The sequence below is a fragment of the Oncorhynchus mykiss genome, chromosome 13, assembly GCF_013265735.2.
Source record: "Oncorhynchus mykiss isolate Arlee chromosome 13, USDA_OmykA_1.1, whole genome shotgun sequence".
NCBI classification, from domain to species: Eukaryota; Metazoa; Chordata; class Actinopteri; order Salmoniformes; family Salmonidae; genus Oncorhynchus; species Oncorhynchus mykiss.
This window is the reverse complement of record NC_048577.1, coordinates 51,018,018-51,035,848: the sequence shown is the minus strand read 5'-3', so window position 1 is coordinate 51,035,848 and position 17,831 is coordinate 51,018,018. Positions and strand designations below refer to the sequence as shown.

Sequence of the window (17,831 nt, the reverse complement as noted above, 5' to 3'; positions counted from 1 at the left end):
TCATCTCTCTCTCCCCCTCCAGGCCAAGTCAAGGTAGTGTTTGTTCTTTATAAGAACTTGGGCTCCTTCCTGTCTACGGAGAACGCCACGGTGAAGATGGAGCTGGAGGCGGCACCGGGGGAGCGGGGATTGGCGGTCAACTCCCACGTCATCGCCGCCTCCATCAATAAAGAGTCCAGCAGAGTGTTCCTCACTGAGCCGGTGGTGTTCACACTCAAACACTTACAGGTAAACACTTACAGGTACATTTAATGTCATATGCTTACATACTTACAGAACGGCTCATAATAATGGCTGGAACAGAGCAAATGGAATGGCATCAAACGCATGAAAACCATGTGTTTGATGCCATTCCACTAATTTTTACCTTTATTTAACCAGGCAAGTCAGTTCAGAACAAATTCTTATTTACAATGACAGCCTAGGAACAGTGGGTTAACTGCCTGTTCAGGGGCAGAACAACAGATTTGTACCTTGTCAGCTCGGGGGTTTGAACTTCCAACCTTCCGGTTACTAGTCCAACGCTCTAACCACTAGGCTACCCTGCCGCCCCATTACGCCTCATGAGCACATTCACCTCAATTAAGGTGCTTCCAACCTGTGACCCACAAACTCTCCCATACACACAATATACTCCCATACACACAATACACTCCCATACACACAATACACTCCCATACACACAATACACTCCCATACACACAATATACACCCATACACAATACACTCCCATACACACAATATACACAATACACTCACATACACACAATACACTCCCATACACAATACACTCCCATACACACAATACACTCCCATACACACAATACACTCCCATACACACAATACACTCCCATACACACAATATACACCCATACACAATACACTCCCATTCACACAATATACACAATACACTCACATACACACAATATACACCCACACACAATACACTCCCATACACGCAATACACTCCCATACACACAATACACTCCCATACACACAATACACACCCATACACACAATACACACCCATACATAATATACTCCCATACACACCCATACACAATACACTCCAGTATACACACTTCACTCCCATACACACACCCATACATAATACACTCCCATATACACAATACACACCTATACACAATACACTCCAATATACACACTACACTCACGTAATAATTACACTCACATACACTTGCATGAACCGAAAGGTTGCAAGATCGATTCCCCGAGCTGACAATTTAAAAATCTGCCGTTCTGCCCACTGTTCCAAGGCCATCAATAAAAGTATGAATTTGTTCTTAACTGACTTGCCTAGTTAAACTAAGGTAAAATACATTTAAGAAAAATAATAAATAAATAAACATAAATGTACATTGACATAATTTACACATACAGGAGTTTAAACACTATACCACATACTGTACTGTAGTAGACTAACAAGCCCATACACATAGTGTACTGTAGTAGACTAACAAGCCCATACACATAGTGTACTGTAGTAGACTAACAAGCCCATACACATAGTGTACTGTAGTAGACTAACAAGCCCATACACATAGTGTACTGTAGTAGACTAACAAGCCCATACACATACTGTACTGTAGTAGACAAACAAGCCCATACACATAGTGTACTGTAGTAGACTAACAAGCCCATACACATACTGTACTGTAGTAGACTAACAAGCCCATACACATACTGTACTGTAGTAGACTAACAAGCCCATACACATACTGTACTGTAGTAGACTAACAAGCCCATACACATACTGTACTGTAGTAGACTAACAAGCCCATACACATACTGTACTGTAGTAGACTAACAAGCCCATACACATAGTGTACTGTAGTAGACTAACAAGCCCATACACATAGTGTACTGTAGTAGACTAACAAGCCCATACACATACTGTACTGTAGTAGACTAACAAGCCCATACACATACTGTACTGTAGTAGACTAACAAGCCCATACACATACTGTACTGTAGTAGACTAACAAGCCCATACACATACTGTACTGTAGTAGACTAACAAGCCCATACACATACTGTACTGTAGTAGACTAACAAGCCCATACACATACTGTACTGTAGTAGACAAACAAGCCCATACACATACTGTACTGTAGTAGACTAACAAGCCCATACACATACTGTACTGTAGTAGACTAACAAGCCCATACACATACTGTACTGTAGTAGACTAACAAGCCCATACACATACTGTACTGTAGTAGACTAACAAGCCCATACACATACTGTACTGTAGTAGACTAACAAGCCCATACACATACTGTACTGTAGTAGACTAACAAGCCCATACACATACTGTACTGTAGTAGACTAACAAGCCCATACACATACTGTACTGTAGGAGACAAACAAGCCCATACACATACTGTACTGTAGTAGACTAACAAGCCCATACACATACTGTACTGTAGTAGACTAACAAGCCCATACACATACTGTACTGTAGTAGACTAACAAGCCCATACACATACTGTACTGTAGTAGACAAACAAGCCCATACACATACTGTACTGTAGTAGACTAACAAGCCCATACACATACTGTACTGTAGTAGACTAACAAGCCCATACACATACTGTACTGTAGTAGACTAACAAGCCCATACACATACTGTACTGTAGGAGACTAACAAGCCCATACACATACTGTACTGTAGTAGACTAACAAGCCCATACACATACTGTACTGTAGTAGACTAACAAGCCCATACACATACTGTACTGTAGTAGACTAACAAGCCCATACACATACTGTACTGTAGTAGACTAACAAGCCCATACACATACTGTACTGTAGTAGACTAACAAGCCCATACACATACTGTACTGTAGTAGACTAACAAGCCCATACACATACTGTACTGTAGTAGACTAACAAGCCCATACACTTACTGTACTGTAGTAGACTAACAAGCCCATACACATACTGTACTGTAGGAGACAAACAAGCCCATACACATACTGTACTGTAGTAGACTAACAACCCCATACACATACTGTACTGTAGTAGACTAACAAGCCCATACACATACTGTACTGTAGTAGACTAACAAGCCCATACACATACTGTACTGTAGTAGACAAACAAGCCCATACACATACTGTACTGTAGTAGACTAACAAGCCCATACACATACTGTACTGTAGTAGACTAACAAGCCCATACACATACTGTACTGTAGTAGACTAACAAGCCCATACACATACTGTACTGTAGGAGACAAACAAGCCCATACACATACTGTACTGTAGTAGACTAACAAGCCCATACACATACTGTACTGTAGTAGACTAACAAGCCCATACACATACTGTACTGTAGTAGACTAACAAGCCCATACACATACTGTACTGTAGTAGACTAACAAGCCCATACACATACTGTACTGTAGTAGACAAACAAGCCCATACACATACTGTACTGTAGTAGACTAACAAGCCCATACACATACTGTACTGTAGTAGACTAACAAGCCCATACACATACTGTATACAGAGCATCAAACCCTACGTCCCCCACACTGTACACACTATTCTGTTACTGTACACATGCATTACAATATATTTCACCTCTCACCCTTTCTCTCTCTCTCCCACATATTTGCCAACTGTTTAAATAGGCTGTATTTTCTTTCCCTGTCATCTGCTTGTACTGTATAGAAACATGTTTAAATGGATTGCAGCACTTTATGTTCGTTATTTATGTCTGTGTGTTGTTATAAAGCCTGTGACAGAACCATTTACCTTGGGTATCAATAAAGTTAATTAATTTTCTTTTGAAATTACCCCCCCCCCCCTCTCTCTCTCTCTCTCTCTCACTCTCCCCCTCCAGTTGGAGAACCACTACAGTCCCAACTGTTCGTTCTGGAATTACTCTGAGCGGTCGATGACAGGCCAGTGGTCGTCTCAGGGCTGTAGACTGCTGGACACCAACAGCACACACACCACCTGCTCCTGTTCCCACCTCACCAACTTTGCTGTGCTCATGGCCCACCACCAGCCTGATGTAGGTCCAGTGGATATTACACACACACACACACACACACACACACATACACACACACACACACACACACACACACACACACACACACACACACACACACACACACACACACACACACACACACACACACACCACCTGCTCCTGTTCCCACCTCACCAACTTTGCTGTGCTCATGGCCCACCACCAGTCTGATGTAGGTCCAGTGGATATTACACACACACACATACACACACACATACACACACATACACACACACACACACACAGGCATACAGACAGACAGACAAACACACAGACACACAGGCACACACCAAGGTTATTATAGTAAATCATCAGCCGCCTCAGTGTTGTTTTAGAGAATTTGGCAGTACGTCCTACGAGCCTCACAACCACAGACCACGTATTATCACTCCAGCCCAGGATCTCCACATCCGGCTATACTGAAACTGTTATCTTTGACTCCAAAACTAACTACAATAATAAAAACCATCAAGAATTATGTTCAGTTTTAGTCATTTTGGAGGGGAGGTGATAGAATGGGGTTTTTAAGCTTTTTTTATGGGGTTTTCTGAATTTTCGGAATCTGGCGAGTCACGTTGGGATTGACTTTATAATTTAAAGGTAGACTCATCGAGATGACGTTGCCATGAGCAGCACCACATATATTTGGCGCGTTTGAGTGGTAAGGCTAAAGTGGTAAGGCTAAATATACAGTGCCTTGCAAAAGTATTCCTCCCCCTTGGTGTTTTTCCTATTTTGTTGCATTACAACCTGTAATTTAAATATATTTTTATTTGGATTTCATTTAAAGGACATACACAAAATAGTCCAAATTGGTGAAGTGAAATTTAAAAAATGACTTGTTTCAAAGAATTCCCAAATATTTAAAACGGAAAAGTGGTGTGTATATATGTATTCACCCCCTTTGCTATGAAGCCCCTAAATAAGATCTGGTGCAACCAATTACCTTCAGAAGTCACATAATTAGTTAAATAAATTCCACCTGTGTGCAATGTAAGTGTCACATGATCTAAGAATATATACACCTGTTCTGAAAGGCCCCATTGTCTGCAACTCCAGTAAGCAAGGGGCACCACCAAGCAAACGGCACCATGAAGACTAAGGAGCTCTCCAAACAGGTCAGGGACAAAGTTGTGGAGAAGTACAGATCAGGGTTGGGTTATAAAAATATCAGAAACTTTGAACATCCCACAGAGCACCATTAAATCCGTTATTAAAAAATTGAAAGAATATGGCACCACAACAAACCTGCCAAGAGAGGGCCGCCCACCAAAACTCATGGACCAGGCAAGGAGGGCATTAATCAGAGAGGCAACAAAGAGACCAAAGATAACCTCGAAGGAGCTGCAAAGCTCCACAGCAGAGATTGGAGTATCTGTCCATAGGACCACTTTAAGCCCTACACTACACAGAGCTGGGCTTTACGGAAGAGTGGCCAGAAAAAAAGCCATTGCTTTTTGGTGTTCGCCAAAAGGCATGTGGGAGACTTCCCAAACATATGGAAGAAGGTACTCTGGTCAGATGAGACAACAATGTAGCTTTTTGGCCATCCAGGAAAATGCTATGTCTGCCTCAAATCCAACACCTCTCATCACCCTGATAACCCCATCCCCACAGTAAAGCATGGTGGTGGCAGCATCAGCAGGGACTGGGAAACTGATCAGATGGATGATGGCTGGTTCTAAATACAGGTAAATTCTTGAGGGAAACCTGTTTCAGTCTTCCAGAAATTTGAGACTGGGACAGAGGTTCACCTTCCAGCAGGACAATGACCCTAAACATACTGCTAAAGCAACACTCAAGTGGTTTAAGGGGAAACATTTAAATGTCTTGGAATGGCCTAGTCAACGCGCAGACCTCAATCCAATTGAGATTTTGTGGTATGACTTAAATATTGCTGTACACCAGTGGAACCCATCCAGCTTGAAGGAGCTGGAGCAGTTTTGCTTGGAAGAATGGGCAAACATCCCAGTGGCTAGATGTGCCAAGCTTATAGAGACATACCCCAGCTGCAAAAGGTGGCTCTACAAAGTATTGACTTTGGGGGGGTGAATAGTTATGCACTCTCAAGTTTTCTGTTTTTTTATTTTTTATTTCTTGTTTGTTCACAATAAAAAGTATTTTGCATCTTCAAAGTGGTAAGCATGTTGTGTAAATCAAATGACACAAAAACCCCCCAAAAATCTATTTTAATTCCAGGTTGTAAGTCAACAAAATAAGAAAAATGCCAAGGGAGGTGAATACTTTCGCAGGCCACTGTATGTGCGTGTACATTGGACTATCAATTGGTGAGAGAGAATCAAATATCACATTATATATAAACTCAGCAAAAAAATAAACATCCCTTTTTTAGGACCCTGTCTTTCAAAGATCCTTCGTAAAAATCCAAATAACTTCACGTATCTTCATTGTAAAGGGTTTAAACACTGCTTCCCATGCTTGTTCAATGAACCATAAACAACTAATGAACATGCACCTGTGGAACGGTCGTTAAGACACTAACAGCTTACAGACGGTAGGCAATTAGGGTCACAGTTATGAAAACGTAGGACACTAAAGAGGCCTTTCTACTGACTCTGAAAATACCAAAAGAAAGATGCTCAACTGCGTGAACGTGCCTTAGGCATGCTGCAAGGAGGCATGAGGACTGCAGATGTGGCCAGGGCAATAAATTGCAATGTCCGTACTGTGAGACGCCTAAAACAGCGCTACAGGGGGACAGGACGGACAGCTGATCGTCCTCACAGTGGCAGACCACGTGTAACAACACCTGCACAGGATTGGTACATCCGAACATCTGTGGGACAGGTACAGGATGGCAACATCAACTGCCCGAGTTACACCAGGAACACACAATCCCTCCATCAGTGCTCAGACTGTCTGCAATACGCTGAGAGAGGCTGGACTGAGGGCTTGTAGGCCTGTTGTAAGGCAGGTCCTCACCAGACATCACCGGCAACAACGTCGCCTATGGTCACAAACCCACTGTCGCTGGACCAGACAGGACTGGCTAAAAGTGCTCTTCACTGACGAGTCGCGATTTTGTCTCACCAGGGGTGATGGTCGGAATCACATTTATCATCGAAGGAATGAGCGTTACACCGAGGCCTGTACACTGGAGCGAGACCGATTTGGAGGTGGAGGGTCCGTCATGGTCTGGGGCGGTGTGTGACAGCATCATCAGACTGAGCTTGTTGTCACTCAACGCTGTGCATTACAGGGGTGACTGACATTCCTGTTTTGCAGGAAATCACTCACAGAACGAACAGTATGGCTGGTGGCATTGTCATGCTGGAGGGTCATGTCAGGATGAGCCTACAGGAAGGGTACTACATGAGGGAGGAGGGTGTGTTCTGCCATGGCCAGCGAAGAGCCCGGATCTCAATCCCATTGAGCAAGTCTGGGACCTGTTGAATCAGAGGGTGAGGGCTAGGGACATTCCCCCCAGAAATGTCCGGGAACTTGCAGGTGCCTTGGTGGAAGAGTGGGGTAACAGCTCACAGCAAGAACTGGCAAATCTGGTGCACTCTATGAGGAGAAGATGCACTGCAGTACTTAATGCAGCTGGTGGCCACACCAGATGCTGACTTACTTTTGATTTTGACCCCCCCTTTGTTCAGGGACACATTATTCCATTTCTGTTAGTCACATGTCTGTGGAACTTGTTCAGTTTATGTCTCAGTTGTTGAATCTTGTTATGTTTATACAAATATGTACACATCTTAAGTTTGCTGAAAATAAGCACAGTTGACAGTGAGAGGACCTTTATTTTTTTAAATGAATTTACATATACAGTATGTGAATCACGGCAAAGTGTGCTCCTGTTTCAGTCATGTCTTTGGTCACTTCCCGTGGGTCAAACAAAAACACCATAATGATTGGTTGACAATAGAGCCTCCTACAATTCAGGCAATGGCTACAGGATGAAGTTGATGAAGAGCAAATGCAGAAACTTGAAGTTGACTGCAGTCAAAACTTCATGATCTTTGACCACATGGTTTTTGTCAAGTTCATGCAGTTGTCATATCAAGTCAGACAGATTTTATCACCATAATGCAACACACTTTGGAAGGCTGTGACCAAAAATGGTCAACGACTTGACAAAAGTGATCAAACGTGCCCTGTTTCTGCGATAACTCTTGGACTCTTGACAACATGATAAAATGTTATTACACCTTGCTGAAACAAGCAAGGTGTTGTAGCAAACTATAAATAAAATGGGCTTGGAACCGCTCACCCTGGCAATTTGACTGTTAAACTCATGGGTACACTCGCAATGGCTGCCTGGTATTGTGACGCAATCATTTCCACGGTAATGTAGAATGTTCAGTGAAATGATGTTAACTGATGTGGCTAATACAGTGGAATATATGTTTATGTAATCTCATTAGAGCTGAATCTACCAATCACAGCACATATAATTAAGAATTTGAATACTAGAATGGACATGAACCTTCTTATGATTGGATAAAGATCTGCCATTTTGGTTAGGGAGTTGGTCTGTTAGCTAGCTAGCCATCCAATTGTAGAGGAATAATTCCATTCACTTTTCAAAGAAACGGCCAATATGCCAACATTCTATTCAAACAATGCAGTCAATCCACATCCATAAACTTGCTGAAATCAGTTGCTGATGGAATGTTGAGGGTTTATTAAATAGCCCCTCTAGTAATTTAACAGGATCTCTATGACACAGCACATATTGATGGCCGTCACTAGATAACACACCCACAGTCATAATTATGACTAAACTCCACCCATTCCTACAATACCCCCACCCATTTCTACAATTTCTCAAAACAGGAAGTAAAAGCAGGAAGTAAAAACAAGAAATTCATAGACATAGCTATGCATGCAAGGACTGTCCATGCATGATATCCAAATTATAGTTTTAACCTTGTTTTTTATACTATACATTGTTTGTTTACATTTACTTTGTTTACAGAATAAACAAGCTTATTTTTGAAGTCCTGATGGGGTATGACAGTTGAACTAAGCTCATTTATAAGTAATATTCTTCAAGAATCAATGGGTGCATGTCATTAATTTACAAGGCTGTATGTAGCAACTGCTGATTGCCCCTTTAAACTAAATAAAAACTAGTAAAGTGAATGTGAAACTAACTGAAACTAAACTGATTTGAAACAATGTTCTTCAAACTAATAGATATAAAGACAAATATAAAAACGCTAAAATATAATAACCTTGGCACACACACACACACACACACACACACACACACACATACATGCACACACACGTACACAAACACACACATGCATGTAAACACACGCACACTTACTCAAACTACTCTCTCTTTCTCCTTCAATCTCTCTCTCTCTCTCTCTCTCTTTATTTCTCCCTCCCACGCACTCACACTTACAAATTCATGTCCTGCAACTCTGACTGACATTCACTTGAATGTGAATGTCATGTCTTTTTTCAGGATGTCTTGTCTTCTTGTCTACATTTTAGCTGAATGAGAATACATTTATAAATATAAACTCTCTCACTCTCACCCTTTCTCCTTGTCTCCCATCATTCCTACCTCCCATCCCTTTCCTCCCTATATCTGTCTCACCTCTCTTCTTCCTCTTCTCCCCCATCTCTCTCCCCCACCCCTTTTCCTCCCTCTCCATCCCCACCATCCCTCTCTCCACAGTACCCTGGGAGGATGCACGAGTTGATCCTGTTTGTGATCACCTGGGTGGGCATAGTGATCAGCCTGGTGTGCCTGGCTATCTGCATCTCTACCTTTTGCTTCCTGAGGGGCCTGCAGACCGACCGCAACACCATCCACAAGAACCTCTGCATCAACCTCTTCATCGCAGAGCTCCTCTTCCTTATCGGAATCGACAAGACCCAGTACCACGTGAGTAGGGGAGGGGAGGGGAGAGGGAGAGAGGGACATGTAGCCTGGTTCCAGATCTGATTGTGCTGTCTTGTTAAGTCATAAAGACATTGTCATGTGGCATGTGAAATAACTGATCTGGGGCCAGGCAAGGGGACAAGTGCCTCGTACATGGAACACCTAATACAGGACAGAGAGACGTCTGTCTCGCACTTGGAACACCATCAGACAGACTAAAGGGGAAGTGCTTTTCATTATGGATCATGAGAATGAAAAGGTCCTCTGTTACAGGGCTTGAATGACCCTATGCTGTCCTTTTCTGGATCTTACTCACCTTCCTTTGCTATTTTCCTTTTCTCTTTCACTCCTTTTCACCCCTCTGTTTTTTAAATCTCTCTTTTCTATATTATTTTACTCTCCTTCTCATTCTTTCTCTCTCTCACTCCCTGACCTCCCTCTGTCTCCCTCTTTCTCCTTCTCCTTCTCTCTGTCTCAGATTGCCTGTCCGATCTTTGCTGGGCTGCTTCACTTCTTCTTCCTGGCTGCATTCTCCTGGATGTGTCTGGAGGGGGTGCAGCTCTATCTGTTGCTGGTGGAGGTGTTTGAGAGCGAGTACTCCCGCAAGAAGTACTACTACCTGTGTGGCTACTGCTTCCCAGCTCTGGTGGTGGGCATCTCGGCAGCCATAGACTACCGGAGCTATGGGACCAAGAAAGCGTACGTGTGAAGCAGTCCCTTTTCACCTGCAGATTGAGAGACAGGATTATGCTAGTTTAGAGTGCCTAGACTATTCCCCTGACAGGGAATGTAATATGGAGTGTAGTGTGAAGAGGATTGTTCTCTTTCCTTCCCCCCATGGACAAGGGTTTTGAACAGTTAGCCGAAGCCTGCTGATTAGCTTCTATAAGATATCCTCCGAGACAGGGAATGAGTGGATGTGTGATGTGTGATTTGTGTGTGTGTGCGACTGTGACTGTGATATTTGAATGTTTTCCTATGTCCCATGTCTAGGTGCTGGTTGCGGGTGGATAACTACTTCATCTGGAGCTTCATTGGCCCTGTTTCTTTTGTTATTATGGTACAGTCATTCATTATGATGCTATTATGACCAACTGTATTACATTCTTTTTCATTCAGGCTACTTACTTATTTACTGAATCCTCTTAGTTCCTGGAGGAACATAGGGCCTGTACTAAAGACTAACTTCACAAATATCACAACAATTTAAGACCAGAGTCTGTTCTAGGATTCCACTGAATGTGTTGTAGAGGTGTGTAACCTTTGACCTTTCCCCCACTAGCTGAACCTGGTGTTCCTCATGATCACCGTGCACAAGATGACCCGCAACTCCTCTGCCCTAAAACCTGACTCCAGTCGCCTCGACAACATCAAGTGAGTCCCTCTCAGCAGATGTTAGGGGTCAGTGAAGCCTCCCAGGTCATGTGATTAGGGCATTTCCTGTATCAGTGAGACATGGGTTGGAAATCTGAAAAAATGAAGGAAAAGCAGAATAATGTTTGTCATATTGTCCAGACTGGTTACATAGTAGATGTAAATCCAGGACACTTAAAGTATGATATGATAGTATTAGTATGATATGTTATGTCTGGTGTTTTTACATAAGAAAAGTAGGGTGTTTGGTCGGGGTTGATGGGTGGACAAATAACATAAACGTCTAGCAACCCAAAGGTTGAGTGTTTGAATCTCATCATGGACAATTTTAGCTAATTAGCAACTACTTAGCATGTTAGCTAACCCTTCCCCTAACCTTATAACCCTTCACCTAACCCTAACCTTAACCCTTTTAGCTAACCCTAACCTTAACCCTTTCAACTAACCTTAACCCTTTAACCTAACTCCTATCCTTAACCATAAATCCTTAACCTTAAATCCTAACCTCAAGAGCTAGCCACCTAGCTAACATTAGCAACAACAAATTGGAATTCATAACATATATACGTTTTGAAATAATGGAGATCCACAAATGAATACATACCATACGAGACGTAACATATCATACTAAATGTAGTATCTCAGATTTAGGTACAGTATAATACAACATGCTCTGAGACCACGTTGTATTGTAATAACAATGAGTAATTTTCAAAGCAGATATTCCAGATAGTAGGTTCAAAGCCAGTACAGTTGAGACACATGCATCTTAAGGCAAAACAGCCATGCTGGGTAGAGGGTTGGCTTCGGTCTGTGTGAGTGGTTTCATTGTGACGCTAAGCTAACATTAGCATGCCCTCTCCTCCCCAGGTCATGGGCTATTGGGGCCATCGCCCTGCTCTTCCTGCTTGGCCTGACCTGGTCCTTCGGCCTCCTCTTCATCAACGAGAACACAGTTATCATGGCTTACCTCTTCACCACCTTCAACGCCTTCCAGGGCATGTTCATCTTCATCTTCCACTGCGCTCTGCAGAAAAAGGTAACTCAAACACTCACATATCTAAAAGGGACCTTTTCTATTGAGTAAACTAAGCATAACATTTTAAATAGATATGATGGAATATAATTACAGTCTGCAGCCTGATTTATGTTGTTACTTTCCCTTAATAATTCCTGTGAGAAGGAGGTGATTATTTAACCACATTTTAATTAAACAGGGTAATTATGCACGGTACATCACTAGGTGCACTATTCAGAGCTCTGTCTATTTGAAATGTTAATTTGCTCAAAGCATGTATGTCTTTGCCTGATGAAAATCTTGCCCTAAAAGGTCTGAGTCCGTATGTTCAGAATGAAAAATCCATAAATGTATAATTCTTGTGTAATTTATATGTCTAGGCTACATTGAGGTTTTTCTTTAGCTGTTTTAGGCTATCTGGCATTAGCCTTAGGGCCTAACTGTACATGCACCAATAGCCTACATGCCAATCTGAAAATTATTTTGGGAACGGGTAGAAAAGTTAACTTTTGACCCACGGAGGCAAAAAGAACAATGTCAGAGTTTAATTCAAGAGCTCAAAATGGAGAGTTGAAAATAAAGAGAAGGGAGGGACAGAAAAGTAATGTTTGTGAAAGATTAGAAGTGGTAAAAGAGGATGATAGCAGTGCTGACTATGTTATGTGTGATGGTTGTGAGGCACTATACACATTCAACAGACACAAGACGAGGACTTCAGATAGGCCTATGGCACGAGAAGGGAACTGTAGCCTACTGTTCAGATGGGTTAAATGGAAACGGAAATCTGGACACTGACTGTAGGTCTATAACCTCTCACATAGCCTTAATAATGCTGCAGAATTAAGCATTTCTTGTAGTAAAATGATACAACAAATGTAGACTATATTTTGATTCTGGGACAGGAGTGGAGAAATATGATTTCTTTCAGCATCTTGAGAGAATGTGAATGTGCAGTTAGATACTGTCTGCAAAGGTGCTCTCTTTATCAACATCATAAAAGCTGATAGTATTTCAACCACCTAAAATATGCATCCAGGCCGAACTGAAATGTTAACAGAAACATGTTGGGTCGTTTTCACAGCTTACAACCGGTCAAACTGGTGTCATTTGGAAATGTAATAATTTTCCCTAAACATCTTTCCTCCACGAAAGAAGCAGAGATGACAGAGAACATTAGCCTACCTGTCACGTTCTGACCTTAGTTCTGTTGTCATGTCTTTGTTTTAGTATGGTCAGGGCGTGGGTTGGGTGGGTTGTCTATGTTATTTTTTCTTTAATTTGGGATTTCTGTGTTTGGCCTGGTATGGTTCTCAATCAGAGGCAGCTGTCAATCGTTGTTCCTGATTGAGAACCGTACTTAGGTAGCCTGGTTTCACTTTTGAGTTGTGGGTGATTGTTTCCTGTTGTAATGTTTGTTTCACATTTCAGGACTGTTTGGGTTTTCGTTTGTATCGTTCACTTTGTTATTTTGTATTCTTTAGTGTTCAGTTTAATAAACTAAAATGGACACTTACCACGCTGCACATTGGTCTGACCTCTCTTACGCCTCCTCCTCAGAGGAAAAAGAAACCGGTGACACTACCGATATTAACTAGATTGAAGGATTCATTCTATCAATTTATGATCTTATTCTGGTGATCAATGGTTTATTTAGTCTTCTAAGGCAACATATAATGACAGAAGAGAAGGTCTAATTATAGACAAGATGACTTTTTATTTTACCTTTATTTAACTAGGCAAGTCAGTTAAGAACAAAGTCTTATTTTCAATGACGGCCTAGGAACAGTGGATTAACTGTCTGTTCAGGGGCAGAACAACAGATTTGTACCTTGATGGCGCAGGGATATGAACTTGCAACCTTTCGGTTACTAGTCCAACGCTCTAACCACTAGGCTACCCTGCCGCCCTGACTAACTAATAGCCGACCAAAATGTTGAAAATTAGAAGCAGAAACATATCTAAATCAGGCACCAACAAAAAGTCTTGCACCCCCTCCCCTGTCAAAAAAAATCGTTCCTCCATCTTTGACTGTAGCCTACAGCACATTTTCTATATTAGCGATTCCGGTGCAGATTTTCACTTTATCACATATAGTTGTGCGGTTGAGGATGGGTTACTAGCAGTTATGGGCAGGTGCAGGTGAATAAACAGCCGACTCGCGCACCACTAGTGTGTATGTATGCGAGTCTACTGCTTACATGCGTGTGTCTAAGCCATGTTTGCCCTCTCTCTCCATGCAGGTGCATAAGGAGTACAGTAAGTGTCTGCGTCACTCGTACTGCTGCAGCCGTTCCTCCACCACCAGCTCCCACGGCTCCCTGAAGAACTCTGCCCTGCGTGCCAACAACCGCTACTACACTGGCAACCAGGCCCGCCACGCTGCCGCACACAGACAGGTCAGTGAACGGACATACACACACACACGCACACACACCACAAACACATACACACCACACACACACATGTGCACGCATGCATACACAGACTCTAAGGGACTACATGGGTGCACACACAGGCCACATCATGCCATACACAAACCCACAGATTACGGGTACACGCACCAATCTACAAAGTGTAGGCCTGTCCCATACCTAATTCTCTTTGACAACACTCTAAACACACACACACCATACACTCTTTCTACAGTTGACATACCGGCTATCACACACTTCACAAATCTAATATCATCTCTATTTGGATCTACCACGTCTCAATCTGATGTTGTTTATCTGCGTGCATTAACTTGTTTATGTTAGTATGCCTACTGCGTGAGCTTATTTACTTCATGCATCTCTGGTGGCATGTATGTGTTTGCTTGGTAGTTTTAGACAGATCCATGCAAGCTTGGCAATGTTCCAGCCTCACATAGTTACAATATCATATCATATTGTTTATTCCTGTCTGTCTATCTATCTGTCTGTCTGTCTTGTTAATATCTGTCTGTCTGTCTTGTTTTGCGTCACTGTGTGCTTCTCTTCTCCGGCGTTCTAGAGTCGGATCCGCAGGATGTGGAACGACACGGTTCGGAAGCAGACGGAATCTTCCTTCATGGCGGGAGACATCAACAGTACTCCTTCACTCAACCGTGGTGAGACTCCCCACCCCCTTAACCCCCCTCTAACCCCCCTGCTGTCCCCCTCTCCAATCACGCACACCTCTATGGCAGGCTCATCAGAACTGACAGACAGACAGGCAGAACGAAGTAGGAGCACCGCTGAGTCTACTGTCAGAGACAGAGAGCGAGGAAGAGGAGCCAGTGTACATTGACACGAGCAATAGCCTGAGCAGCCGGTGGCATACCGTCGCCGTGGCAGCCATCGTCATGGGGATCAGAATTATCTGGGAGGGAGGGAAGAGTTGATGATGACAGAGGTAGTCGCTAAATCAACCGTCACTCTTTATGTTAATTTCATCCATTTTGTTTTTAATGAACTGATTAGCGTACGAGCTGGCTGGGGGTAATTAGTCTTATTGAAGAGAGTGACAGGAACAAGTGAGGGAGGGGTGCGAGGAGAGGAGGAGACAGTAAGAAGAGAGGAGGGGAGGGGAAGGAGATTCGCTTTCCTGGAACTGACATCACGGAGGAAAAAGTATACACTGAGTATACCAAACATTAGAAACACCTTCCCAATATCCACTCTGCAAGGTGTTGAAAGCGTTCCACAGGGATGCTGGCCCATGTTGACTCCAATGCTTCCCACAGTTGTGTCAAGTTGGCTGGAGGTCCATTGGGTGGTGGACCATTCTTGATAAACACGGCAAACTGTTGAGCGTGAAAAACCCAGCAGCGTTGCAGTTCTTGACACAAACCGGTGCGCCTGGCACATGCTACCGTACCCCATACACAATCCATGTCTCAAGGCTTAAAAATCCTTCTTTAACCGGTCTCCTCTCCTTCATCTACACTGATTGAAGTGGATTTAACAAGTGACATCAATACGCTTTCACCTGGATTTACCTGGTCAGTCTGTCATGGAAAGAGCAGGTGTTCTTAATGTTTTGTATACTCAGTTTATAGGGAAAGTGGAAGGAGGATGTGAGGGACAGAGGAAGCTGGGATAAAGAGAGGAGGAGGGGTAGGTGAAGGACGGATAGAGGAGGGATAGAGCTAGAGGGAGAAACGCTAAACAAAGGCGCTGCCAAGTGCGAAGTCCTTTCTTTTCCCAAGCGTTTGAGAAAAGTTTGTCATTGTTGGCAGAAAGCGAAAGATGGCAGCGCCATTCGAGAGACAGAGAGAAAGCGATAAGTAAAGAGAAGGAGAGACGCTATCATGGAGCAATAATTAAATGGGACGAATCTCGGCGAGAGCCGCTGTCTTCGTTGTTATCGCTGGCATCTCTTATCTCTTTGATTTCCCCACTTAACTTCTTTATCAACTTGTTTCTCTTCAGACAATAGTGATCTGTCCAGGAGACAAGGCGTGATGAGGCTTCCTCCTCTCTGAATGAAGCTCCCCAGATTCCCAGTGCCTGCCCTACTTTCTCTCTCCAACACTTAAAAGTTGTTGTTTTTAAATTGTCGACAGGATATTCTTTCCAGGTGTTTCTGGACAGCTAATCCTGAGTAATTTGGTGTGGAGAGAAACAGGGACAAGAGAGCGAGAGAGAGAGAGAGAGAGAGAGAGAGAATGAGAGAGGGGATAAAAGAGTGACTGTGTGCGTAAGGTAGAGAGCAGGAGAAAGAATTGGAGAGTGAGTGAATGAGGGAGTTGATGGGTGAACGAACTAACAAAGAAATGAAAGAATGTGAGTGTTTTAGTGTGAAATTCTCTCTGTGAATTTCTGTCTTTCTCATTGTCTCTGTGATGAATGGTTTGGTTGAGACCTGATGGTTGCACTTCGCCTTAAACCACTCTCCGTCATGCTGTCCCATTTTTAATTTCATGGCATTTCTATTCGACCGCCTGGGGCTGAAGCCATACATGGGCATTATAGAACATTCTCAATGTTCCATTTCTTTGAATTATATTTGTCTAAAGGTGGCATTCGCATTTCACTGTGAAATGAACTGTGTTTCAATGACTGCACTCTCTGACTACGTAATGATATGCATTAGTATTCCCCCTTCGACTACGTTGTAAGATACAGAACAATATTCCAAATGGCAACGCTGCCTGCAAACAGCACCTTTCCGCAGGAAATGTATTTTACTCAAAGGTTACAATAGCAAGGTAAACACATTCAGGGGTGTACTGTAAAATACATTACTCTGTAGAACATTACTGTCAATCGATTTGAATAGGAATTTAACATGTTTTTGAATAAACTGTCAATGGCCTGTATTACTATGTATAATGTTAATTATGAATGATGTATAATATTCATTATGTATTATATTTTGAGGTATTGTTATGACATTTATACAGTGCCTCTAATTATATTGTCTGTTATATTTTTGTATTATCATATAAAATGTTGTTAATATACCAAAACAAATCTAAAAAGATGTTTATGGTAAAGTAGATGTTTATGGTAAAGTAGATGTTTATGGTAAAGTAGATGTTTA

At 42.5% G+C, this 17,831-nt stretch overlaps 1 protein-coding gene across 3 annotated transcripts in view; it reads left to right on the top strand.

The window, feature by feature from the left end:
* Positions 1 to 17,831, top strand: part of LOC110485210 (adhesion G protein-coupled receptor L1) — a 219,579-nt gene that overhangs the window by 194,349 nt on the left and 7,399 nt on the right. For all 3 annotated transcript variants that reach the window (XM_036941434.1, XM_036941435.1, XM_036941436.1), the window contains 9 exons: positions 23 to 228; positions 3,871 to 4,044; positions 9,728 to 9,937; positions 10,413 to 10,633; positions 10,928 to 10,994; positions 11,217 to 11,308; positions 12,179 to 12,347; positions 14,567 to 14,722; positions 15,318 to 15,414. In XM_036941434.1, coding sequence (XP_036797329.1) covers positions 23 to 228; positions 3,871 to 4,044; positions 9,728 to 9,937; positions 10,413 to 10,633; positions 10,928 to 10,994; positions 11,217 to 11,308; positions 12,179 to 12,347; positions 14,567 to 14,722; positions 15,318 to 15,414 — 1,392 coding nt within the window. The remainder of the gene's footprint in view (positions 1 to 22; positions 229 to 3,870; positions 4,045 to 9,727; positions 9,938 to 10,412; positions 10,634 to 10,927; positions 10,995 to 11,216; positions 11,309 to 12,178; positions 12,348 to 14,566; positions 14,723 to 15,317; positions 15,415 to 17,831) is intronic.